General features: G+C 43.1%; 1 protein-coding gene across 1 annotated transcript; it reads right to left on the reverse strand.

Annotated features, from left to right (window-relative positions):
* Nucleotides 1–3,438: 3,438 nt before the first annotated feature.
* Nucleotides 3,439–12,025, reverse strand: METTL7A (methyltransferase like 7A). The gene is made up of 3 exons (XM_033222082.1): nt 11,752–12,025; nt 10,778–11,431; nt 3,439–6,046 (listed from the first exon to the last, which is right to left on the reverse strand). The coding sequence occupies exons 2-3, from the start codon at nt 11,273–11,275 to the stop codon at nt 5,810–5,812; spliced, it is 735 nt and encodes a 244-aa protein (XP_033077973.1). The 5' UTR covers nt 11,276–11,431; nt 11,752–12,025; the 3' UTR covers nt 3,439–5,809.
* Nucleotides 12,026–27,323: the final 15,298 nt, after the last annotated feature.

Consider the following 27,323-nt stretch of genomic DNA (forward strand, 5'->3'; position numbering starts at 1 on the left):
GATCGCCGCAGACTGATGTGTTAGCAGTGAGGGAGGCTCTGTGGCGTGGGACCCTCCCGGCCAGGTGTGGGATATATTCTCCTGGTGTGCCTGTTTCCTTAAAGCGCAGTATTGGGGGTGGGAGTTATCCGATTTTCCAGGTGTTGTGTGTCTCAGTTCCCCTGGCTAGGAAAACGGATTTCCTTCCCCCTTGCGCTTCCAGGTGAGGCGATGCCTCATCCTGCTTCAGCTCTCGCTGGTCAGGCTGCAGCAGCTGACCAGCACCGATTGTCCGGCACTCCCTAGTGAGATGACCCCAGTACCTCAGTTGAAAATGCAGAAATCACCGGTCTTCTGTGTCGCTCGCGCTGGGAGTTGGAGACTGGAGCTGTTCCTATTCGGCCATCTTGCTCCGCCCCCCGCTTTTGGTTTTAAATATGGAGAGAGTTAAAGTGATACTGAACAGTTTGCTTTTTTGCTTTCGTTGATACTGGTTTGCTGTGATTCATCAGACTCTTAATTACTTTAACAGATAAACAAGAATTTCAGTTATGTTAAGTTCTGTGTTTTCTAAAGCAAGACCAAAGGAGAAGGCTTATGGTACAATCAAGAGCACAGAAGGAACTATTATGCAATGTTTGCTTTACTTTCTTTCTTTTTTTTTTTTTTTGAGACGGAGTCTTGCTCTGTCACCCAGCTGGAGTGCAGTGGCGTCATCTCAGCTCACTGCAAGCTCCGCCCCCCAGGTTCACGCCATTCTCCTGCCTCAGCCTCCTGTGTAGCTGGGACTACAGGCGCCCGCCACCATGCCCTGCTAATTTTTTTTTCGTATTTTTAGTAGAGATGGGGGTTTCACCGTGTTAGCCAGGATGGTCTCCATCTCCTGACCTCGTGATCTGCCTGTCTCGGCCTCCCAAAGTGCTGGGATTACAGGCGTGAGCCACCGCGCCTAGCCAATGTTTGCTTTACTTTCTATTCAAGTTTGAAATATGTAGAAATTCAGATGAAACAATTTTAAATATTAGAACACTTGGGAACAAAAAATGTTTCAGAATATAAATATAAGACATTCTAATGTATCTTTTTTTTTTTTTTTTTTTTTTGGTGAGGCATTAAAATAAGCATTTGGCTCATTGTCCTAGGGTCTTAACAAGATTTAGGAAGAAATTGATGGAAATAGTAACCATCCTAGAATCTGCCCTTGAGGCTCTGGTGCCCAGCCCTGCCTGCTTTCTTTCAGTTCCTTGGATATAGTGTGTTTCCTCCTTTCGCTTGGCTGTGGCATGAGCTATTCTAGTTGGCTGAAATATTCTTTTTTCGTTCTTTGGAATTCAGCTCAGATGTTACTTCCTCAAGAAAGCCTCAGAGCTTCTCCCCCTGGGTAGGTCAGATTACATTCTCTGGCCACCCTGAGCTTCTTCCTCATCTGTAGAAAACGTTTGTCATCATTGTATGCTCCATGCAGGCAGGGATATGTCTAGTTATTCGGGGCTCTAAGCCAGGCACTAAGAGCAGAGCACACAGTAGACACTCAATAAATATCTGTTGAGTGAAGTCAACCTATATTAAGTGCCAAGTGCATTGCTTCATTTACTCCTCAGCATAACCTTTTAGGTAGATACCCCCATTTACAGATGAAAAAACAGATAACTTGCTCAAGGTCACAGAGTCAACCAATGACACAATCAGGACTTGACGACATCACATTGGTGCCAAAGCCAGTGTTTCATTTTGTCTTTTACTTTCTTTGTTGCAAGCAGTCATCCCAGTGAAAATCCAGTGTTCTAAGCATTGTACTATATGATCTCCCATAGGAAGACAGACAGGGTCTGATCCAAATCCAGTGCAATGCAGCAACAGGCTTATAGTGGATATTTGATATGTGCCTTGCTAGCATCCATTCCAAATTCAACCCAGTGACCACAACTAAGGAGCATTTAGCAAAGGGATTTTATTATTTGCAACAAGTAAGGAGAACGCCAGGGATTATTCCCGAAGTAGCATCTCCCAGAGCTGAGGACTTTGTCAGGTTTTGTAAGTATAGGGTGATGAGGCATGATCTGACTGGATCTTGCAATGAGGTGATGCTGGGAGGCATGATCTGAGTGGATCCTGCCATGGGGTGATGATACCACAGCTCATCTGATCGGTCTCAATTCAGTCCCCATCCTTGGACTGAGCACTTAGCTTAGGTTCCCCCTGTGGTTGAAGGCTTGGTTCATCTGGGCGTGCTCAGGGCACACAACCTGAGGGTCCATTGGCAACTGAAAAACAACTCACAACTTTGTTACATAAAGGTTAAATCAGATTGGTCTGCTATGGCCACAAAAAGTAGGCTTGCTCTTTCTAACTGGCCTTGTGCCCTGGAAGCATGAAGGTCAGAGCCATTTCTACCAACTTACTACCTAACAGAGCAGAGGGGAGGACAGACATGACCCTAGAGATTGTCTGGCTCCTGGTAACATTTTCTGAGCCCTGTTCAGGCTGTGCCTGAGGCTTTCTGCCATATGATTTTCACTGATTTGAATTGGTAGAGTTCTTTTTCTGCTTAAGCCTATTTGGGTTGGGATTCTGTCAGTTGGAATCAAAGGATTCCTAACCAGTATAGGACCTAAAAGACATTGGATGTGTTTTGCCTTTTTTTCTTTCTCCCTTTTGCACAGGCTGAAGTCGTTTCCTCAGGCTCCTAAAATGATTATAAATGTGTGTTCTCTGGGCTCAAGGAGGAAAGTGGTAAGAAGGTGTTAGGGCAACAATGATTATCAAAGGAGATTTTGTGGTGTAGGGAGTCAGGACTTCTAAGACTTGCTCAGTAACTTGTGGAATGACTGTAAAAAACTTCATTTATTTATTTCTCTACACTTCAGTTTTCTCTGAAAAGTGACGATAATATTTGCCACACCACTTAGATAAGAGGGAATTGATAAGACTATGCCTACGACTTTGTACTTTGGTATTATCTTTCAACGTAATGACATTTCACCATTTCAACCTGTGGCTTTTCCTAGTTCTCAATCACTAGACTGACCAATAGTGAGATGGGTGGATTAAGGAGGTTCCTATTCTGGGGAGATAACAGAGGAAGGAGATTCATGTTCCAGAGCTTAGGAAGCATTAGTGTGCATTCAACCTCACTGCATCAGTAACTTTTCATGTTCAAGAGATATTTAAAATAGTAAGTTTCCTTTCTTTCTGCTCTGTGGATTTAACAAATGGGATCTTTAGACATGAACTTTTTTGCTTTTTTAAAGTAGCCAAACATCACATGATGGACTTGAACTTCTCAAGACCCATTCTGATACTTGTAGGACTGCTTTGTGTACAATCTATTAGCTGTGTTTATAGTTACCTGACTGTAGAAAGAAAAATTTACATGTTTAAATAGCTAAAATTTCCACAATGAAGCAAAAGCTCCCAGAGACATTAAGAAAAACAAAGCCAGCAAAGATAAAAACCATATTTCTGTTTCTAACACAAATGTGAATTTATTGGTTGATTTGATATTGAAAATAGTACTTTTACAAAATCATCTCAGAAAATATACTACATTCATTAAAATTCATACAAACCATTGCAGAAAATATTAAACCCTCTAACCAACCTAACACTTGCTTTCAGAGGCACTTGTGATGATTTTCACAGCTTCCATAGTTGCAAAGAACAAAGAAATCATCTTCAAACGGGTGGAATTAGATAAGAATAATCCAAAAAAATATTTGTTTATTTCTTTACAGACTCACAGATTGCTTGATGTTTAGGGACTCTTACCTAGGACACCTAATTATTCAAGGTTTTCCTAATTATACTGGGCTTTTTCATTGCCTACAATCTACAATATTCGGCAAAGTATTAAGGAAAATATAATAAGGAAAATGAACCCAAGAACCTTAACTGCCTCAAATAGTTTCATGGATATACTAAAGTATCAAGTACAATCTTTATCTTAAGACTTTAGAACTGGAATGCAGGAAAACAAACTTTGGTGGAATACTGGAATAAAAGACATAAAGCTGGGCAGAACTAGGTGTGGCAACCTTGTATGTTAATTCTGAAAGCCAGACTAGTGACGCTAAGAATAACAAATAGGTTCAGATTTGTTTTTCAGAAACTTGAGCTATTTTGGCCAGGTGCAGTGTCTCACCTGTAATCCCAGCAATTTTGGAGGTCAACGTGGGAGAATCACTTGAGCCCAGGAGTTCAAGACCAGCCTAGGCAACATAGTGAGACCCTGTCTCTACTTCTTTTTTTTTTTTTTTTTTTAGACAGAGTCTTGCTCTTGTCACCCAGGCTAGAGTACAATGGCATGATCTCGGTTCACTGCAACCTCTGCCTTCCAGGCTCAAGCAATTCTCCTGCCTCAGCCTTCCAAGTACCTGGAATTATAAGCACCCACCACCATGCCTGGCTAATTTTTTTTTTTTTTTTTGTATCTTTAATAGAGAAGGGGTTTCGCCATGTTGGCCAGGCTGGTCTTGAACTCCTGACCTCGCGATCCGCCCGCCTCGGCCTCCCAAAGTGCTAGGATTACAGGCATGAGCCATCATGCCCAGCCCCCATCTCTATTTTTTAAAACACAATTTAAAAGCAAAAAGAAAAAATCTGTGCTGTTTAGACTTGGACTTTTAATTAGCTAGTATTTCTTAATTCAATCAATCAATGATTGAGACCTTTTCACCGCTCCCTTTTCAAAGTCTTCTTTTGAGTGATGTAAGTGCTGCTTATCACCAAGCTCTCAAAGAGAAGATGAAATTAAAATCTGATGGTTAACTATTTAAATAAGACAACTGGGGTAACCCATTTCTCCAGGACCTCTCTCTGCAGCAGAGAGCTATTCTCTTTCTTTTGCTTAGTAGACCTCTGCTCTTAACCTTTAAAAAAAAAAAAAGCAATTGGAAAAAATTTCAAGCCAATGAATAAAATAAGATTTGGGGAGAATGGTAGATGCTAATTATGAAAGTCGACTGTTTCCTTTGAAGGGGGAGTTCAAAGCCGTTTTTTTGATGTGAATTCTTTGGGAGACAATAGAAAATGGCTAAATAGGATATAACAGGAACTTTTAAGGATGGAATTCAACTTTACCTAAAAAAGGTTTCAGGCTGGGCGCGGTAGGTTACGTCTGTAATCACAGCACTTTGGGAGGCTGAGGCAGGCAGATCACCTGAGGTCAGGAGTTCAAGACTAGACTAACATGGGGAAACCCCGTCTCTACTAAAAATACAAAATAGCCGGTGTGGTGACGCATGCCTGTAATCCCAGCTACTTGGGAGGCTGAGGCAGGAGAATCGCTTGAACCCGGGAGGTGGAGGTTGTGGTGAGCCGAGATTGCAGCATTGCGCTCCAGCCTGGGCAACAAGAGCGAAAACTCCATCTCAAAAACAAAACAAAACAAAACAAAAAAACCTTGAGCCGGGTGCAGTGGCTCACGCCTGTCATCCCTGCACTTTGGGAGGTTGAGGTGGGTGGATCGCCTGAGATCAGGAGTTCAAGACCAGCCTGGCCAATATAGTGAAACCCTGTCTGTACTAAAAATGCAAATTAGCTGGGCATGGTGGTGGGCGCCTGTAATCCCAGCTACTAGGGAGGCTGAGGCAGGAGAATCACTTAAACCCAGAGGCGGAAGTTGCAGTGAGCGGAGATCAAGCCATTGCACTCCAGCCTGGGCAACAAGAGCAAAACTGTCTCCCCGCCAAAAAAAAAAAAAAAAAAAAAAAACCAAAAACACAACCCCCCCCCAAAAAAACCCAGTTTCTCTTCTCCCACTTAGCATTTTAAATGTAAAACTGAAGCTTTAAATTCTTTGAGCCATTCAGCTCTTAGCTGCCAGCTCACACTATTTCACAGCATATCCATAGATATGAGGGCGCACCAACTCCCAGGACAGTGGGGCCTGGATGTGCTGCAGTTTCAGTTTAGAGAAGCCGGCCCGCTCCAGGATCTTCCAGCTCTCTCTGGTCAGGCTGCACCCGTCGAACAGAAGGGGCCAGAAAGGATCCAGGACTTGTTGCCAGAAGGAATTCCAAGTCGAACGCTCAGCTGCCACATGCTCCATGAAATAAAAAGCCCCTCCCTGAGAAAGAAAGAAAGAAAGAAAAAAAAAATTTCAAAGACTTTTTCATTTCTGCTTTTTAAATTTATTTTTTGAAAACTGTTCTCTGGCACTGCCTTGCAAACCTGTGAGAGAACTGCAGAGTTGTGAGCAGAAGAGTCACTCCACACTAAGCTCACCCTTGAGACTGAATAACCATGTTTTTAATTTTTGTGCCATTTCCACAAATATGTACATTATATGATTAATGAAAATTCTGATTCATCTAAAATCATTACTGAATTCAAGATAACATTTTGTCATTAGGTATTTTATTCAGTCAGTGGATGCTAAATGTAAACTACTGCTTGTAGGAATTAGCAACTGCTGCTTTCATTGAGGAGTCCTATAAATGTTGGTCAAGCACAGGCACAATAGATGTTATTACATGTTATGGGTGGGGGCATCTTCAGAAGTTTTCTACCTATCTACCTCTGAAGGGAGTAGGGAGCAAAGGACCAGACAGTCACCTCAAAAAATTGTGGTAACTGCCCCACTCTTCTTGGCCTCCACTAGCTATCCTAGTCTTGGCCCCTCAGGCAGAGTTTACAGACAGAATTCCGTTTAGTGATGGAGTTCCCCCAAATTATATGGATAAGTGTAAGACCTATGTTGGGAATAGAAAAATTGGAATTTCCTGATTTGTTTATTATTTCTTGAGAGAGGGCCTGGCTCTGTCAACCAGGATGGAATGCAGTGGCACAATCTCAGCTCACTGCAACCTTCACCTCCTGGGCACAAGCAATCCTCCTGCCTCAGCCTCCCAAGTAGATGGGACAACAGGTGCACACCACCACACCCAGCTAATTTGTTTTTGTTTTGTTTTGTTTTGTTTTTAGAGACAGAGTTTCGCCGCATTGCCCAGGCTGGTCTCAAACTCCTGAGCTCAAGTGATCCTCCTGCCTAGGCCTCCCAAAGTGCTGTGATTACAGGCGTGAGCCATTGTGCCTGGCCCTGATTTTTTAAAAAAATTTTCATAGGATAGGGCAGCATAAAAGAGGAGACGCAGGTTTAGGGAGGTCAGTGTTACCCTCTGGTTTACACATGTTAAGAGGTGACTCTGAGCTATCCAGGAGACTGCTGAGTAGACAGCTGGATATGCAAGTTTGGTGTCAGAAGAGAGACCTGGGATAGATGTTTAGATCTGGAAATCATCTGTATATATGTGGTATTTGAGAATTTTGGAGGTATATGAGATTGCTGGGGAGTGTATGTAAGTGAAATGAACCAATGAAAGGAGTTAGCCAGCTTCCTATAGGCAGACAGTAGGGAAGGGTCCTGCGAGAACTTCTGACCAGTGCCACAAATGCTTACATGAGATGTTTTGTGCAGATAAGGGAACTTGCACAGGGGCTTGCCTAAACATGCCTGCAGTGGACTAAGGGCCCACATGCACCCTGGGGGAATGGGGGTGGAGCCACCAGGAATTCACGCCTTTACAAACAGGGAATCCAGCTCCATCAGCTTTTACATAAAAGCCCTTGTATTCAGTTGCGAAGGGCGCAACCAGCAACCTGCTTTCAGGACTCCTCTTTTTACTGAGAGCTTTCTGTTTTGCTTGATAAATTCTACTCCACTCACTCTTCCATGTTCACGTGCCTATTTCTTCCTGGTTGTGAGACAAGAACCCGGACCTAGCTGAGCTAAGGAGCAAAAATCCGGCATCACCAAGAAAGGAACCCCAAAGGTAGGAGATGGGTAGAGGAACAAGAGCCAGCAAAAGTGATAGAAATGTTGAAATCAGAAAGATGAAAACCCCAATAACAAGCACTGTGGTACAGTGGTAAGAATATTTGCATTTGCATTTGGCCAGGCACGGTGGCCTGTAATCCCACCTGTAATCCCAGCACTTTGGGGAGGCCAAGGTGGGTGGATTACTTGAGGCCAGAAGTTGGAGACCAGCCTGGCCAACATGGTGAAACCCCAACTCTACTAAAAATATAAAAGTTAGCCAGGTGTGGTGGTGTGTGCCTGTAATCCCAGCTACTTGGGAGGCTGAGGCAGGGAGAGTCACTTGAACCTGGGCGGTGGATGCTGCAGTTAGCCAAGATCGTGCCACTGTACACCAGCCTGGGTGACAGAGCAAGACTTTGTCTCAAAAGAAAAAAAAAAAAGGAATATTTGCATTTGCATTAAAGAGAGCCAAATTTACTAGCTGTGTAACTTTGTGCGAATTTCTTAATCTCTCTGAGTCTGTTACTTTGTCCTAACATGAAGATATCTACTTTAGAGGACTGTTGAGAGGGTTAAATGAAAATGTAATAAAGTTCCCTTGTTATATCCAGCAGAGAGTGGGTGCTTGGCAGGAACTAAGGAAGACTATCATGAATGTGATACCTTTAAGAGGTCAATTGATTTTTGGCACTGTAAAACTGAGATAACAATTACCTGCCTTGTAGCAGTGTTGGGAGATTAGTAATACTGTAAGCAAAACATCTACTAATGTGCCAGTTGGTGTCCAGTCTTAGGATATAAGAACCCAGCATTTGGGTATAAGAATCAGTCCTTTTTTTATTTACTACTCTGATATTGAGCCAAAGACAGGATTGTATGATTGTCTCCAAACCCTGTCTCCAAATTCTTTATTCCTGAGGAACTTCCTCTATTAGGAAATAAAACTTGGCCGGGCGCGGTGGCTCATGCCTGTAATCCCAGCACTTTGGGAGGCCGAGACAGGTGGATCACGAGGTCAGGAGATCGAGACCATCCTGGCTAACACAGTGAAACCCCGTCTCTACTAAAAAAGAAAATACAAAAAACTAGCCGGGCGAGGTGGCGGGCGCCTGTAGTCCCAGCTACTCGGGAGGCTGAGGCAGGAGAATGGCGTAAACCCGGGAGGCGGAGCTTGCAGTGAGCTGAGATCCGGCCACTGCGCTCCAGCCTGGGCAACAGAGCGAGACTCCGTCTCAAAAAAAATAAATAAATAAATAAAAATGAGACTGAGGGTTGGGCATGGTGGCTCGCACCTGTAATCCCAACACTTTGGGAGGCCAAAGTGGGCAGACCACTTGAGCCCAGGAGTTTGAGACCCGCCCGGGCAACATGGCAAAACTTCATCTCTACAAAAATACAAAAACTAGCTGGGTGTGGTGTCACATGCCTGTAGTCCCAGCTACTGGGAGGGTGGGGAGGCTGAGACGGAAGGATTGCTTGAGCCCAGCAGGTCAAGGTTGCAGTGAGCCATGATCGTGCCACTGCACTCCAGCCTGGGCAACAGAAGGAAACCCTGTCTCAACAAAAAATAAAAACTGGGATTACAAAACATGCCTTTCCCCCAGAATAGTAAATTCAAATGTTAAGATATCCATATCTTCAACTTTGTTCAGAATATAAAATGATTTTAAACTAGCTAAAAATAATAAGGGTAATATGTGAAAACTACATACAGGTATAAAGAATTATAGACTTTATGGAAAGGTTTAAAATGAAAAGTAATTCTTTCCCTGAATCCAATCCCATTCCCAAAATGTAACCAATGTTAGTAGTTACTTGTCTATCATTCCCATTAACATATACACATACATGTATATCCTCTCTCCCCCTCACAAAATGGGCACGCAGTGGGCCTATGCTCTACCTAACATTCTGTGGCTTGATTGCTTTTTGTTTTCATTAAAACATTATCTCTTGGGGATTTTTAAGTATCAGCACAGATAACTCTTCTTGTTCTCACAGCTGCACAGTGTTCCTTTATACAATATGACAACTCACTTACATAGCATCCTATTGATAGACATTTCAGTTATTTCCAGTTTGTGCTATTACAAATGCTACTTACTATTCTTGTGCATGGACAAGTTTTTGTATGTGGGATAAATTCTTGCATGTGGATAAAAGAGTATGTGTGCTTTAAATTTTGATATTAGGTATCAGCCAAAGAGGGTACCTCTTCTAATATGTGTGGTGGTGTCCAGTCCCCCAAACCCACCCCAACACTATACTGACCTTAAAAGAAGTCCCTAATGGTATAATAGGTAAAATTAGTATCTTCCTTTAATTAACTCTTTAAGTTTGAGCACTTTTTGTCCTGTAATTGGTCTACATTTCTGTTCCTGTTATTTGCCATTTTCCCTTTTGTTTTTCTTATTGAAAAAATATTGATCTTATTGACACATAATGTCTTTTAACATGAGGGAAGTTAACCCTTTGTCTATCATCCCTTGCAAATATTTTTTCCAAGCTTGTTTTGTACTTTAACTGTTTTTGGGAGTTTTTTTCTTTTTCTTTTTTTTTTGAGACGGAGTCTCACTCTGTTGCCTAGGCTGGAGTGCAGTGGCGCAGTCTCGGCTCACTGCAACCTTTGCCCCACCAGGTTCAAGCGATTCTCCTGCTTACAGGCGCCTGCCACCATGCCTGGCTAATTTTTGTATTTCTAGTAGTGATGGGGTTTCACCATGTTGGCCAGTCTGGTCTCGAATTCCTGACCTCAAGCGATCCACCTACCTCAGCCTCCCAAAATGCTGGGATACAGACGTGAGCCACCGTGCCCAGCCAGGAGTTTTTTTCTTTATAGCAGTTTTAAGTTTTTATATTCAGATTTATCAATCTTTCTCTTTATAGCTTCTCTCCCACTCTAGGATTTCTAAAAATTCTACAGTCTTTTCTAGTAGTTTACTTTTTATGTTAAAATGTTTCTGCCACCTAAAATCGACAGGCCTGCCCTTTGTGGTAATGGCTGCTACTAACCAGTCCTCTTCACACCCTTTCACTCACCGGTCTCAGCACTCTGCACACCTCGCGGAGAATCTGCTCCTGGTTCTTCACAGAGCACAGCACCAGGGTGCAGACCACCACGTCCACAGAGCCATCGGCCACCTGGTGCATGTTCTCCCCGGCAGCTATCACAAAACGCTCAAACTGCAGGTGTGAGTTCTCTGCAATGCTCTTGATCAAAAACTTCTCAAAGTTGGGGTTGGGGTCAATACAGGTCACCCTGCACCCAGGTGGGTAGAACCTGAAGTTGGCCCCCGTGCCACAGCCCACCTCCAGCAGGGAGAGCTTCCCGGAGGGGCCCGCAAACTCCTGCAGGTTGCCGAAGAGCTCCCGCTTCTTGCTTGCCATCTGTTCGTTGTACATCACAGTGAACCTCGCCAAGAAGTAGGGGAAGCATTTTTTGCATATCGGGCTCCACAAGCCCAGAAAATTCAGCAGGTATATGGGAAATGCCAGGATGTAGATGGCCAGTCTCAGGATAAAGATGGTAAGCTCCATTGCTCAGAAGGAGGGAAAAAAAAAACCAAACAGATCAACAGTTAGAGACCTGACTCTTTTAATTGCGGGGGAGAGGCTTCTGGCCACACTCCAGAGCCAATCAGCTGCAGAGGAGAAAAAGAACGGGCTGTGCTGGAAAGTCAAAGCACCGGCAAGGCCGGGCGCGGTGGCTCAAGCCTGTAATCCCAGCACTTTGGGAGGCCGAGACGGGCGGATCACGAGGTCAGGAGATCGAGACCATCCTGGCTAATACGGTGAAACCCCGTCTCTACTTAAAAATACAAAAAACTAGCCGGGCAACGAGACAGGCGCCTGTAGTCCCAGCTACTCGGGAGGCTGAGGCAGGAGAATGGCATAAATCCGGGAGGCGGAGCTTGCAGTGAGCTGAGATCCGGCCACTGCACTGCAGCCTGGGTGGCAGAGCAAGACTCCGTCTCAAAAAAAAAAAAAAAAAAAAAAAACAAAGCACCGGCAAGAGGCCTATTTTGCCTAATTAATAGATGTTTGGCAGCAGTTGATTCAGCTTAGTTTTCATGAAGCAAAATGAGAAGGTTCCCAGCGTTTCCTCAGAAGGAAAGTTGATTATAATCCTTTATTCCTAATCGATTCCTGTTTCCCCTTCTCTGGGTTTGGAGACGGCTGCTAGCTTCCTGCTAGAGTTTTATAAGCACAGTGTACTTACACCCCACCGGGCTCTCCAGTGACCTCTAAAAGAAAACAGGATTCGTGGGTGGAGACTGGTCAAACGACACCAGAAGACTGCTGCCAAGCCCTTTATCATAACACAACCCCCTTTCCCTGCCCAAACTGTTTTTTTTTTTTTTTAAAGAGGGAAGTGAAAGGACGTGCGTGCGCGGCCACAGTCAGCAAGAACTCTCCCTTTTACATTCTGGGCAGAGGCTTTCAGTGTTCGTAACTCAACAACAGGATTACTTTTGTAAACCAAAAATAATGTTCTAAGGCCCCCTAACCATCTGAATGGACTTTCTCCTTGGCCAGGGCGCTCTTAAAATTTAACCTGAGAGACTGGTTCAGGCCGTGATGGGAAGTGGGGGTCAGATATGCCTCATTAATACACCTCTCCAGCATTAACATCAATGCAGACCTTAAGTACACTTACAGTCTATTCTCTCTGAAGCCTGCTACTTGGAGGCTTCATCTGTATAATAAAACTTCAGTCTCCACAACTCTTATTGCGACACAGACATTTCTTTTCTGTTGATCCCAGGTCTTTAGATAAACTCAACCAATTGTCAACCAGAAAAATTTAAAACCTACCTATAACCTGGAAGCTCCCCGCCTTGCGTCGAGTTGTCCTGCCTTTCTGGACCGAACCAATGTGTTTCTTAAATGTGTTTGATTGAAGTCTCGTGTCTCCCTAAAATGTATAAAACCAAGCTGCCCCCCACCACCTTGGGCACATGTTCTCAGGATTTCCCGAGGGCTGTGTCATAACATGGTCACTCATATTTGGCTCAGAATAAATCTCTTTAAATATTTTACAGAATTTGGCTCTTTTGTTGATATTTTAAAATCACTGTTTTGGGCTGTACTCCACCTTTTAAAACAATTTTTTGGCTGAAGGAAGTCAGTTTGTGGACTGCCCTTCTTAAAGGACATGCCTCCATCTTCAAAATGTGCCTAACTACTCGATTACTCCGCTGATTTGGATAAAAATATTCTCCAGAATATTCACATTTGGGAGCCAAAGGCATTCAGAAAATAGTTTCAAGCATCCATCTGCTTTTTACAAGAAAGCCTGAATCTGGGCACAGTGGTGGGTGCCCATGGTCTCAGCTACTGAGGAGCTAAGACAGAGGCATACCTTGAGCCCAGGAATTCAAATCCTGCCTGGGCAACATAGTGAGACCCTATCTCTCAAAAAAAAAAAAAAAAAAAAAAAAAGAAGAAGAAGAAGAAAAGAAAAGAAAAAACCTGAGCTTTAGGGTGGTTAGGGAACACAGAAAAAAAATTTTTTTTAATAGTAATATTTACTTTAAAAAACTGGGTGGTGGATACAGGGAATGTTCTGCTGTTTCATGATTTGTTATAACCTGCATGTATTTTATAAATATTGTATCTATTCCATTTTTAACAGCTTTTTTGAGGTGGAATTTATATATAACAAACTTTACATATTTAATGTGTCCAGTTTGATAAGTTTTGGAATATCTGTATACCCATGAACCCATCACTTCAGCCAAGATAAATGAACATATGAACATATCCATCACCTCTAAAAGATTCCTCTTGCTCCATTGTGATCCTCCCTTCTGCATTCCTAATCCTGAGGCAATCAGTGGCCCATTTTCTGTCTGTGGCCTGTTTTCTGTTTTTTTTTTTCTTAGCAGCAGCAAGATTTATTGTGAAGAGCGAAAGAACAAAGCTTTCACAGTGTGGAAGGGGACCCAAGCGGGTTGCCCTTCTGTCTGTTTTAGAGCAACTCCACAGAACTGGAAGATTCTAAAGCCCTCAGCAAAGGAAAATGAAAGTAATTTTGCAGAGAATTTAATTATTCTTTTTAAAATGGAAAGGCCTATGGCCACAAAGTTTGCTTGTAAGAAAAGTACCAAAGTAACCCCCAGACATAATCATTAACAAAATTAAAATACTTTTGGGAACCTACCTGACTGGACAACTTTGCCATTTATCTCCAGCTATAGATATGTCCTTTTACAAATCAGACCACCTCATTATCCTTCTGGTGACACACTCTTTTCTTTTTTTCTTTTGCACTTATCTTTTGTTTTTGTTTAGGGAAACAGCCTAAATGTTGCTCCTAACAGCATTCTGGAACTCTTAGCAAAGAACAATCCCTGGGTCACAAAGCCCAGCTGAGACAGATGAAATTGAATTGTTAGGCTGGGCGCCATGGCTCGCACCTGTAATCCTAGCACTTTGGGAGGCCAAGCAGGCGGATCACTTGAGGCCAAGAGTTTGAGACCAGCCTGGCTGAGGCATGAGAAATCCTTGAAGCTGGGAGGTGGAGGTTGCAGTGAGCCGAGATTGTGCCTGTGCACTCCAGTCTGGGTAACAGAGTGAGATGAGACTGTCTCACAAAAATAAAAATAAAAATGAAATTGAATGGTCAAATCAAATAATAGAATACTTAATTTTCAAAAAGCCCTACAAAACAAATGTACTACTGATACATACAACAACAAAAATTAATCTTACAGATTAAAGGAAAAAAGTACATACTGTAGCATTTTATTTACATGAATTCAAGCAAACTGACTTATATAGACATTGTGGGGTTATTGACTTAGAGGCCACAAAAGAGCTTTCTTTTTTTTTTTTTGAGACGGAGTTTCGCTGTGTCGCCCAGGCTGGAGTGCAGTGGCGCGATCTCGGCTCACTGCAAGCTCCGCCTCCCGGGTTCCCACCATTCTCCCGCCTCAGCCTCCGGGTAGCTGGGACTACAGGCGCCCGCCAAGTCGCCCGGCTAGTTTTTTGTATTTTTAGTAGAGACGGGGTTTCACCGTGTTAGCCAGGAGGGTCTCGATCTCCTGACCTCGTGATCCACCCGCCTCGGCCTCCCAAAGTGCTGGGATTACAGGCTTGAGCCACCGCGCCCGGCCTCACAAAAGAGCTTTCTAAGGATATTGGAAATGTTCTATACTTTGATTCTGTTGGAAGTTAAACACATATGTATATACACACCCATACATATATATGTAAAAATTTATCAAGCTGTATACTTAACGTTTGTGCACTTTATACGTAAATTTATATCAATGAAAAAAGTAGTAAGACTTCAAGAAAAAAAGGACATAATAGGAGTAAAAGGGCACATGTACAGATACTATAGAAAAATTTATATGAGAATACTAGGCACAACGTTATGCTAATATGTTTGAAGAGTTCGATAAATTGAATAATTTTCTGCAAAATTGAAAATACCATAATTGATTCAAGATGACATAGGCTGGGCGCGGTGGCTCACGCCTGTAATCCCAGAACTTTGGGAGGCCGAGGCGGGCGGATCACGAGGTCAGGAGATCGAGACCATCCTGGCTAACACGGTGAAACCCCGTCTCTTCTAAAAATACAAAAAAAATTAGCGGGCGCCTGTAGTCCTAGCTACTCGGGAAGCTGAGGCAGGAGAATGGCGTGAACCCGGGAGGCGGAGCTTGTAGTGAGCAGAGATTGTGCCACGGTACTCCAGCCTGGGCGACAGAGCAAGACTCCGTCTCAAAAAAAAAAAAAAAAAAAAAGACATAGAATATCTGATTAAACTACTACCATTAAAGAATCTAAACTGGTAGTATGTATGTGAATTCTTCTTAACTCCTATATCAAAAGCATGCAGTTTCTGGGGAAGAATAAAACAGATTTTGAGAGGGATCTATCTGCCTGATTCCTGGGATTCCATGAGGAAGACAGAGGTTTCTCCCAAAATGGAATCCACGGAGCCTTTTCTGTTTTTCCCAAGGAGTCCCAGGCCATCAGAAGTGATCTTAATGCCTCATACAGGCATTAAGAGTGGCAAGACAGGCCGGGCGCGGTGGCTCAAGTCTGTAATCCCAGCACTTTGGGAGGCCAAGACGGGCAGATCACGAGGTCAGGAGATCGAGACCATCCTGGCTAACACGGTGAAACCCCGTCTCTACTAAAAAAAAAAATACAAAAAACTAGCCGGGCGAGGTGACGGGTGCCTGTAGTCCCAGCTACTTGGGAGGCTGAGGCAGGAGAATGGCGTGAACCCGGGAGGCGGAGCTTGTAGTGAACTGAGATCAGGCCACTGTACTCCAGCCTGGACGACAGAGCCAGACTACGTCTCAAAAAAAAAAAAAAAAAAAAAAAGTGACAAGACAAAATGGAAAAGAAGAACGTAGGTGACTGATTAAAAACCTTTTCTAGAAAACCAAGAGCCAAGAAGAGAAAAACATAAAGGCCTTTTAAATATACCTGTAGCTTGGATATCCACTTTTAATTCAGCTGAGTGCTCTTTAAGAAAATCCTTTAAAATCCCTTGTTGCCTGACTTTAGCCACACCAAGTGGTTAAGATTTCTGGCATTTGAATTTTACCAAAAATAATCTCACAGGTGAAACCAACAAGCCTCAATTAAGATTATGATTTAACCATGATTGTACAAGCTATTTTCAAAGGGGTGGTAAGCAGCTTTTGAAACTGCCATTGTGAAACTGTCACTGAGACAGTGAAAGAGATCTGACCCAACCAGCCCCATGTTGCCTCTGGCCTCCAAGCTGCCCTTGTTCATTCCTGGGCATAGGCTGAACTAACTCTGGGAGGAACTTAGAGTTTATAGTCCAGAGCGAAGATGATAACAGCCCTTTCCCAAAACAAACCTCCTCCTTTCCTGGGGACCAGACTGCCTTTGTTGGACCAAGAAACCAACCACAAGATTAGTTACTATGGTTTAGGAATCATGCAGCTGGAGGCCACAAGATTCTAGCCCTCCCTAAACTGCTTCTAATATCAGTGCTTGAGATATTTTGCAGACCTTGCACTTGATGGATTAGCTGGCACCACCCAGACTGATAAACTGGCTCATCTGATCTTGCCCCCACCCAGGAACTGACTCGGGACAAGAGGACAGCCTTGACTCCCTGTGATTTCATCTCTAACCTAAACAATCCTGGCTCACTGGCCTTCCCCACCCACCAAACTGTCCTCAAAAACTCTGCTCCCCGAATGCTTGGGGAGACTGACCAGAGCAATAACAAAACTGTGGTCTCCCGCACAGCCAGCCCCACATGAATCACCCCTCTCCATTTCAATTCCCCCATCCCAATAAATCCATTCTTTAGAGGCAGTGGACAAGGTGAACCTACTGGGTGGCCACACTTTTACAAAATCTAGAACCTTTAAAGGCAACTCAGAGAAAGGAAGATTTAAGAAGGGAAGCTAGTAGTTGTTAATGGAGGGGAAGAGAATCAGCAAGTGGCAAAAGTCATACAGACATTAACCCAAAGGTACTCATTCTCCAAGCCAGGATTGAACTCGGGCCGTCATTGTAAAATGGTGGAGATTAAAACAAAGTACTGCCACATGGTTGGTTACAGGTCACACTTCCAAGGACGTAAAACAAGATGGAGGCCTACAGCAAAGTTTGTTCCTGACCAGTTTACCAGGCAGGCTTGAACAGCGGGCTTATGGAGCTCTAGGGCCACATTCCATCCTAAGGCACCCCTCTTTCTAACAGAACCATACAGAAAGACATGCAAAGCACACCAGATTGGCTACAGCTTAAGACCAGCCTCACAAATCCTTTTTCCTTAATCAAAGCTTTACAGAGAATGTAAACAGTGATCCTTATTATTCCTTTTACTGGTTTGCATAGGGAGAGAGAAGTCAAAAGCTAAACTGATGAAAAGGCAAAGAAGGTTTGCACATAGGGGACCTCAGACCGTTTGCCCTCCTGCCTGCAGAAAATATCTAGTTGTTGGATAGTACTGAAATGAGCAGCCAGGCGCAGTGGCTCACGCCTGTAATCCCAGCACTTTGTGAGGCCAAGGCAGGCAGATCACCTGCAGTCAGGATTTCAAGACCAGCCTGACCAACAGGGTGAAACTCTGTCTCTACAAAAATACAAAAATTCAAAAATGCACTGGGCATGGCAGCAGGCACCAGTAATCCCAGCTATTCAGGAGAATCACTTGAACCTGGGAGGCAGAGGTTGCCGTGAGCTCAGATTGCACCATTGTATTCCAGCCTGGGTGACAGAGCGAGACTCCGCTCCCCCCCCCCCAAAAAAAAGCACTTTCCTGAAGAGATCAGGCCTCCCCTAGTTCTTCACTTGGTGAGATGGCCATGCCTGAGTACAAAAGAATATGAGGCGCTATTTTTAGAGTCTGAGGGTCAGAGGAATTCCACTGATCCAGGCTGTACTCAAGGGAAGCGCAGGCTAAAGATGGGTTATTACCCATCTGGAAAGAGAGGGGAGAATGTGTCCCTTAGTCTCCCTCCTCCTTTCAGAGTGACCCTGTGTGGAGAGAAAGATAGAAGGGGTAACCCCCTTCTCTTTCCTCCCATCTCCTCTGGGTCCCGGCAACCATCATAGGTACCACTCATGGATCTGGAGAAGCTAGTCAGCAGGAATGTTCATGTTTATCTGGGTGAGGCCCTAGCTGTCCACACTGCTGGTTTCTTAGACCCACTTGGCCAATAGGGCTTCTAGATTACCCCAGGGGCTGGGGAGAGATTATGCAGTAGTTGAATTTGGGCAAGACCCTTTAATGGAGTGTGTTTTAACCCTACCCTTACATCCCCTTATTACTACTCAGGCAAAGTTATGAATTCCTAGAGAATGGGACCAGTTGACTTTGAAACATAAGACCCCTTTCTCCGATGCCAACATAGCTGGATGCAGAACAGATGCCTCAAAAGAATATAAGAATATCTGATGGGGATAGCACTGAGGCTAAAATCTGTCTTGCAAGGGTGGCTCCCTCCCACCTGTTGAAAGGAGAGTTTTACTGTCTACAAATAGAGCATGAGGCCTGAGCACTGACAGAGGGATGTAACAATGAAAGGAATCGGGGAACTAGAGTTTTTGGGCAAAGAACTGACAAGTCTCCCATGAAAAATCCCATCCCATTTGGTGGTGCTGTAGGGTTTGAAATGTTAGGTAAAAACTCTGCCTCCAGATTCTTTCCAGGCAGAGGTTAGAAAGAGATGTCTGGGTCTTAATAGGCTACCCCCATAATATGCTACCCAGCAGAAGAAAATTAGTTTATCAATGCTGAGCTCTTAGAAAACCCAAATGGAGAGGAGGGTATTCACTTGGGGTGGGATATCCTCCCATACAGTGCTATGAATGCCTATTACTGGGGGTCAAAAATGCCCTTACTAGGTGAAAGTTTAGACTGAAATCTTGAAATCCCCCCATCTCAAGGAAATCACAGAAGCAGCAATTTTTAAAGTTACATTCCTGGTTACTAAGGCACTTGCTAACTTTACTCAAGAAGATTATCTCCCTAGGCTGTAAAAACTCCCTTAACATAGCATGCAAAGAAGGGATAGGAGACATGATAGCCATGAAAAAGAAAGGAAGAAAATGATATAGGGAAGTCTGGAAGTCCTGATGTGGACACCATTGATGAAGTTGGTTATTCCAGAATAACCAATAACTCCAGAAGCTGAAGTTGTTCTAGGGGACTTCAGGCAACACCAAGGAGTAGCCTCACTCCGAAAACTTCAGTTGCCCCAGGACCTCCTTCTAGCCCCATGCGATGGCAAAGTCCTCTGTGAAAGGAAACTAGATCAGAACAGAGCCAACATTCCCACCACCCGATGGCAATGCAGGATTCACTCTCCAGCAAGCCTGTCCCCTGAGTCTTATAAGGCTGACAGCCACTCAAAAATCTTTTAACTGGCTGGCAGGGGCCCAGTGTCTTGTTTGGTCCTGAAGAAAAAAAAAAAAAAAAAAACTGAGAACAAGAAGCTTCAGAAATGAAAGTAAAGAGTTTGGAGGTCTGCTCCTACTCACCCTTCTGATATCTCCTAGCCAAGGAACCAAAATGTGACAGTATTGCCAGTGCATCACAATGTACCAGTCTCTCATTGCCTGAGGTAGTACCTGGAGTCTGAGTCCTTTGTTTCACCACCAAGAAAGTTAAGGAGTGCAGACACCAAGGGTGAGGTTGGGCAAAAGTTTAATCAAAGAAGAGAGCTCTGTGCTGTGGAGATGGGACCTGGAAGAGGGTTGCCATTTTTACAGTTAAATGTAAAGGCTTTTATGGGAAAGCATAATCATAGCTCGCTGCAGCCTCAATCTCCCAGGCTCAAGCAATTCTCCTGCCCCAGTCTCCTGTGTAGATAAGACTACAGGCACATGCACCATCATGCCTGGCGACATTTTTTGAAATTCACTTTTTATCTTTGACTTTTGACAATTTATAGTGTGTGTTAGTATAATTTTTTTTTTTTTTTTTGAGACAGAATCTCTGTCACCCAGGCTGGGAGTGCAATTGAGTGGTCTCAGCTTACTGCAACCTCCGCTTCCTGGGTTCAAGTGATTCTCATGTCTCAGCCTCCTGAGTAGCTGAGACCACAGGTGCATGCCACCATGCCCAGCTACTTTTTGTATTTTTCGTAGAGACGGGGTTTCACCATGCTGGCCAGGCTCGTCTTAAACTCCTGACCTTATGATCTAGCCACTTTGGCCTCCCAAAGTGTTGGGATTCCAGGCGTTAGCCACCTCACCTGGCCTAGACCTCTTTTAATTGAACCTTTTTGGGAAGCTTTGTCTTCCTCTATCTAGATGTCCATTTCTCTCCCTAAATTTGGTAAGTTTTCAGCAATTATTTCTTTAAGTAGACTTTCTACCACTTTCTCTATCTCTTCTGCTGGTACCTCTATAATTTGTATTTTGGTTCACTTATTGACCATATGTTTTGTAGACTTTCTTCATTTTTTTTTTGTTTTGTTTGTTTCTTGTTCCTCTGATTGGATAATTTCAAATGACTTGCCCTAGGGTTCACAGGTTCTTTCTTCTGCTTGTTTGAGTCTGCTGTTGAAGATCTCTATTAAATTTTTCTTCAGCTCTAGGTTTTCTTTTTTTGTTTTTACTTCTTTGTTGAATGTCTTATTTTCTCCATGTATTTTCCTTATTTTGTTTAGTTGTCTATCTCTGTTTTCTTGTAGTTCACTGAACTTGTTTAAGAGGATTATTCTGAATTCTTTGTCAGCCATTTCATAGATCTCCATTTCTTTAGGGTTAGTGATTGGAACTTTATTAGTTTACTTTGGGTGGTGTCATGTTTCTCTGATTCTTTGTGATTCTTATATCCTTGTGTTGCTGTCTGTATTTTTGAGGAAGTAGTCACCTCTCTTGCCTCTACAGATTTGCCTTGGCAGGGAAACACTTTTTCAGTCAGTCCAGTTTGGGGTTCTGGATGGGTCAGTTGGTAGTATCTGCAGGTACTCCTGAGAGATAGGACTAGCTGGATTTTCTAGGGTGACTAGGAATCCCTAAGCCTAGCTGGGAAGGTGATCGCATCCACCTTTAAACATGGGGCTTACAACTTAGCTCATACCTGACCAATCAGGCAGTAAAGAGAGCTCACTAAAAAGCTAATTAGGCAAAAACAGGAGGTAAAGAAATAGCCAATCGTCTGTTGCCTGAGAGCACAGCGAGAGGGACAATGATCAGGATATAAACCCAGGCATTCGAGAGGGCAACGGCTTACCCTCTTTGGGTCCCTTCCCTTTGTAGGGGAGCTCTGTTTTCACTCTTTAAATCTTGCAACTGTACTCTCTTCTGGTCCATGTTTGTTACAGCTCAAGCCGAGCATTCGCTCGCTGTCCACCACTGCTATTTGTCACCATCACAGACCCGCGGCTGACTTCCATTCTTCCGGATCTGGCAGGGTGTCTGCTGTGCTACTGATCCAGCCAGGTGCCCATTGCCCTTCCCGATCGGGCTAAAGGTTTGGCATTGTTTCTGCACAGCTAAGTGGCCGGGTTTGTCCTAATTGAGCTGAACACTAGTCACTGGGTTCCATGGTTCTCTTCCATGACCCACGGCTTCTAACAGAGCTATAACACTCACTGTATGGCACCAGATTCCATTCCTTGGAATCTGTGAGGCCAAGAACCCCAGGTCAGAGAACATGAGGCTTGCCACCATCTTGGGAGTTCTGGGAGCAAGGACCCCCTGGTAACACTTGGGACTTGCTACTGAATGTTGCCCATTCTCTGAGGTCATACGGGGCTACTGTCTGGGGTCCATCATTGCCTCTAGTCTAGTGGGATCACAGGTTGCACTTTCCAGCAGGAGTGATGCTGCTAGCTGGACTCTCCAAATGGGCAAGGCTGCCAACTGGACTCTGCAGTTCGAGGGGGTCATTGGCTGGGTTCCCCACCTGGGTGGAGTTGCTGACTGTGTTCCACCATGGATCTGAATTGCTAACCAAGCTCCAGATTGGGTGGGGTCTCAGGATGTACCTCACAGAGGGTCTGGTTGCAAGATGGACTCTGCAATTGGACATGGTTGTTAGCTGTGCTATCTGGTAGGGTAGGGTTGCTGGTCATCCTCCCTGTTTGGGTGGGGCTGCTGACTTTGCCCTGCCATTGGGTGGGACAGCAAGCTGAGCTCCATGATCAGGCAGGGCCACTGGCTATCCTCTGTGGTGGGGCGTGATGTCAGGCTGTGGTGCACTGTGAGACAGGGTCTCTGGCTGGGCTCTTTAATCATGCAGGGCCACAAGATGTGGTATACAATCAGGTGGGGGCCACAGATTGAGCTCTACAGCTGAGCTAGACATCTGGCTAGAGACTTCAGGTTGGCAGAATTGCTGACTCTGCTCACTAGCCAGATGGGGCTGCTAGATCAGCTGCGTAGGTGGGTGGAGCTGCTGTCTGGGCTTAATGTTCATGCAAGGCCACTAGAAGGGCATCACTCCACTTCTTTGTTCCTATTTGACCCCAGGTAGTTTAGCCCTGTTAATATCCCCAGTGTCTCCCATGAGACAAGACAGAAGTGGTCCTCCTAGGAAGTACCTCTGAACACTTCGGAAGCTGGATGTCTGCCTCAGACTCTTTTGTTCCTTGGAGAAACTGTAGGCCCAGGAGATACCTCTTGGTATGGTGCTGTGCTTTTCCAGAGGAGAGGTGATGTGGTGGAAGTGAAATGGCTTTCTTATGACATTAAAAAATGTGGCTTTTCTTAATTTTTATGTTCCCAGAGGGTGATTAAGTCTCACCCCCAGGTTCTGGGATTTGCACAGAGATTTTATTATTTATTTATTTATTTATTTTTAAGACAGGATCTTCCTCTGTCACCCAGGCTGGAGTGCAATGGTACGATTGTGGTTCCTTGCAGTCTCGATCTCCCAGGTTCAAGCAATCCTCCCATTTCAGCCTCCTGAGTAGCTGGGACCACAGGCACATGTCACCGCACCTGACTAATTAAAAATTTTTTTTGTCGTGGAGATGAGGTCTTGCTATGTTGCCCAGGGTGCTCACAGATGTGTCCTTGAACATAGATATTTAGATATTTGCTAATTACTTTTTCTGTGAGGGAAACCAGAGCTGGGGACCTCCTATTCTGCCACCTCGCTTATGTCGCCGAGCCCCTGTAACTTAATTTGAATCCAGTGTTTAGTGATCAAAACCAACAAGTTTCTTTGAATACATGAATTCAGTGATGATTATCTGTTGATGTACTGAAATCGCTGTATTTCAGAAATATTTACTACACATTTCCTATTTTTAGTTCTTAAAAGAGCTAAGGCTTTTGGAAATAGCCTGTATTAAAAAAAAAAAAAAAGAGCTGAGGCTTATTTGAACTGTTTAATCTTTGCTTACCTGTATGGCTCTTCTGCCCATCTTCTCTTTTTATTTGACCAAGGTGGTAAGTGTCTGTCACAACTGTTGTGTTTTCCAGAAAACCAGAAATACATTGTTATTTCATACTTATATTTGTAACTTGAATTTCACCATCTAGATGTAATTTTAACATGTCAATTCCTCTAAATTGAATGGTGTTGAGCAGGTTTTTGTGTGCTTTTTGACCAGTTGTATATCTTTTTTGTGCAATATCTATTTACATATTTCATTCATCTTTTCTTTTCTTTTTAAAATTTAAATTAAATTTAATTTGTTTTTGAGATAAGATCTTACACTGTTGCCCAGGCCTGGAGTACGGTGTCGCAGTCTTGGCTCTCTGTAGCTTCAACCGCCTGGACTCAAGTGATCTTCCTGCCTCAGCCTCCTGAGTAGCTGGAACTACAGGTGTTTACCACCACACCTGGCTAACTTTAAACATTTTTTTGTAGAGACGAGGTCTCACTATATTGTTCAAGCTGGTCTCAGATTCCTAGCTTCAAGCATCTTCCTACCTCAGTCTCCCGAAGTGCTGGGATTGCAGATGTGAGCCACTGTGCCTGGCCTTTAGTGTATTTCTTAATTGGGTTGTCTCTGTATTATTAAGTTGAAAGTGTTCTTTACCTATTTTATATATATGTTATTTATGAGATCCATATAAATTTGTGTGTATGTGTATATATGTGTGTTTATGTATATATAGATGATATTTACTCCTAGTACATGGCTTGCCTTTTCATTTTCTTTTGATGAAGGCCAAATTATAATTTTTTTCTTTGGGTCCAGGATTTTTGTGTGTGTGTGTGTGTGTGTGTGGCTTAAGAAATCTCTGTGTATTTCAGGGTTGCAGTTTTCTCCTGTATTTTCTTTTATAAGTTGTATAGTCTTAGCTTTTTTGTTTAGGTCTGTGATTCACTTATTCACTTCAAGTTTTTTTTTTTTTTTTGAGACAGAGTCTTGCTGGATCACCCAGGCTGGAGTGCAGTGGCGTGATCTTATCACTGCAACCTCCACCTCCCAGTTCATGCAATTCTCCTGCCTCAGCCTCCTGAGTAGCTGGAATTACAGGCGCACGCTACCACACCTGTCTAATTTTTGTATTTTTAGTATAGACGGGGTTTCACCCTGTTGGCCAGGCTGGTCTTGAACTTCTGACCTCAAGTGATCCACCCACAAATGTTGGGATAACAGTTGTGAGCCACCGCCCCTAGCCTAGTTCAAGTTATTTCTTACGTAGGGTGTGAGTTAAAGGACAAGGCTATTATTTTCCCTTACAGGTATTTATTTGTTCTAGCACAAGTTTGTTGAAAGAACTGTCCTTTCCTTATTGAATTATCCTGGCACTTTTTTTCACAATCAATTGATCACATATCTGTGGGTTCATTTCTGGGATTTCTATTCTGTCTTATTGATCTTTAAGTCTTTCTGTATGCCAGTACCACACTGTTTCGATTATTATGACTTTAGAGCAAATCTTGAAATCAGATACTTTAAGTTATCCAACTTTATTCTTCTCTCTCCAAATCAATCTGGGTATTCAAGGTACTTCGTATTTTTATACAAATTCTAGAGATAGCTTCTTACTCTTTGCAAAAAAACCTGCTGGGATTTGATGTGATTACATTGAATCTGTAGATCAATATGGAGAGCTCTGAGTAACAGTCTTTCAATCCATAAATATGGTATGTCTCTGTATTTATTTAGGTCTTCTTTTGTTTTTCTTAGCAAGTTCTACAAGTTTCTAATGTAGCTTTCAGTTTGCAGGTTTTGTACATATTTTGTGAAATTTATTGCTAATTCATATTTTTAGTGCTATGGTAAACAGAATTTAAAGTATAATTTCTATTTGTTTATGGCTAGTACAGGTTCAGTGTTCTTTATTTGAAATGCTTGGGACCAGAAGTGTTTTGGATTTTAGAATTTTTTTCTCAGATTCTGGAATATTTGATATACATACCAGTCAAGCATCCTCAATCTGACAATCCAAAATCTGAAATGTTCTAATGAGCATTTCCTTTGAGTGTGACCTTTGATCATCATGTTGACACTTAAAAAGTTTCAGGTATTAGGGCATTTTGGATTTAGATTTTCAGATGAGAGATGCCCAACCTTTGTATATTGATGTTTGTATATATATATATTTTTTTTTTTTTTTTTTTGAGGCGGAGTTTCGCTCTGTCACCCAGGCTGGAGTGCAGTGGCCGGATCTCAGCTCACTGCAAGCTCTGCCTCCCGGATTTACGCCATTCTCCTGCCTCAGCCTCCCAAGTAGCTGGGACTACAGGCGCCCGCCACCTCGCCCAGCTAGTTTTTGTATTTTTAGTAGAGACGGGGTTTCACAGTGTTAGCCAGGATGGTCTCGATCTCCTGACCTCTTGATCCGCTAGTCTCCGCCTCCCAAAGTGCTGGGATTACATGCTTGAGCCACCGCGCCCGGCCATGATGTTTGTATATTAATGCTGTATCCCTTGATTTTGTTACATTCATTTATAATATTAATTTTAGTAGCTTTTTTGTAGATTCCTTAGAATTTTTAATGCAAATGATCATGCTATCTGTTAAAGACTGTTTTACATCTTCTTTTCCAATATGTGTGCCTGGTCTTTAATTTTCTTGCCTTATTGCTCTGCATAGGATCTCTAGTCACCATTGAATAGAAGTAGTGAGAGAAAATCTACTTGCCTTGTTCCTGATCTTAGAAGGAGAATCTTCTGCTTTTTTACTGTTAAGCAGGAAGTTAACTTTAGGGTTTATTTGTATTTTTTTTGAGACAGAGTCTTGCTCTGTTTCCCAGGCTGGAATGCAGTGGTGCGATCTCGGCTAACTACAACCTTTGCCTCCCGAGTTCAAGCAATTCTCCTGCCTCAGCGTCCCAGGTAACCAGGACTACAGGCGCCTGCCACCACACCCAGCTAATTTTTGTGTTTTTAGTAGAGATGGGGTTTTACCACGTTGGCCAGGCTGGTCTCAAACTCCTGACCTCAGCTGATCCACTGCCTCGGCCTCCCAAAATGCTGGGATTACAGGCATGAGCCACTGTGCCCAGGCTACAGCTATTTTATAGATACCCTTTATTATATAGTAATTTCCCTTCTATTCCTATTTTCTCAGTTTTTATAATGAATGGGTATTTGAATTTTATGTAAAATTTTTCTGCATTAGGATGATCATATTTTCTCCCTCTATTCTCTTATTGTAATGATTGATTTTTTAAATTGACGCAAAATTCACATACCATAAAATTAATCCTATTTACAAAGCATACAATTCAGTGGTGGTTGTGTATTCACAAAGCTGATTTTTGAGTATTATATCAATCTCACATATCAATGAATAAACCTACTTGCAAATGATGGTTTATCATTTTATTGTTACATTTGATTGTTAATATTTTGTTAAGGATTTTTACATTTATGTTCATGAGAGATGTTGGCCTGTAGTTTTCTTCTTTTTTCTAACATCTTTGGTTTGGTATCTGAGTAATGCTCGTCTCATAAAATATGCCAGGAAGTGTTCTCTTCTTTTTTTTCTTAAGGAATTTGTGTAGGATTGTTACTATTTGTTCCTTTAAGAAATTCACCAATGTAGTACTCTTGGTCTACAGTTTTTGGTATGAGATTTTTAAATTATATTTAATTTTTTTTGGATAGGGTCTCACTCTGTCACCCAGGTGGGAGTGCAGTGGCATGATCATGGCTCACTGCAGCCTTGACCTCTGGGGCTCAATCAATTCCCCTACCTCAGTCTCTGGA

The sequence above is a fragment of the Trachypithecus francoisi genome, unplaced genomic scaffold (assembly GCF_009764315.1).
Source record: "Trachypithecus francoisi isolate TF-2019V2 unplaced genomic scaffold, Tfra_2.0 Lachesis_group11, whole genome shotgun sequence".
Classification (NCBI taxonomy): Eukaryota; Metazoa; Chordata; class Mammalia; order Primates; family Cercopithecidae; genus Trachypithecus; species Trachypithecus francoisi.

Coding starts and splice junctions, on each gene's coding strand:
- METTL7A (XM_033222082.1), bottom strand. CDS start 11,275: ATGGAGCTTACCATCTTTATCCTGAGACTGGCCATCTACATCCTGGCA. Junction 6,047..10,777: donor TGTGCAGAGTGCTGAGACCG/GTGAGTGAAAGG, acceptor TTTCTTTCTCAG/GGAGGGGCTTTTTATTTCAT.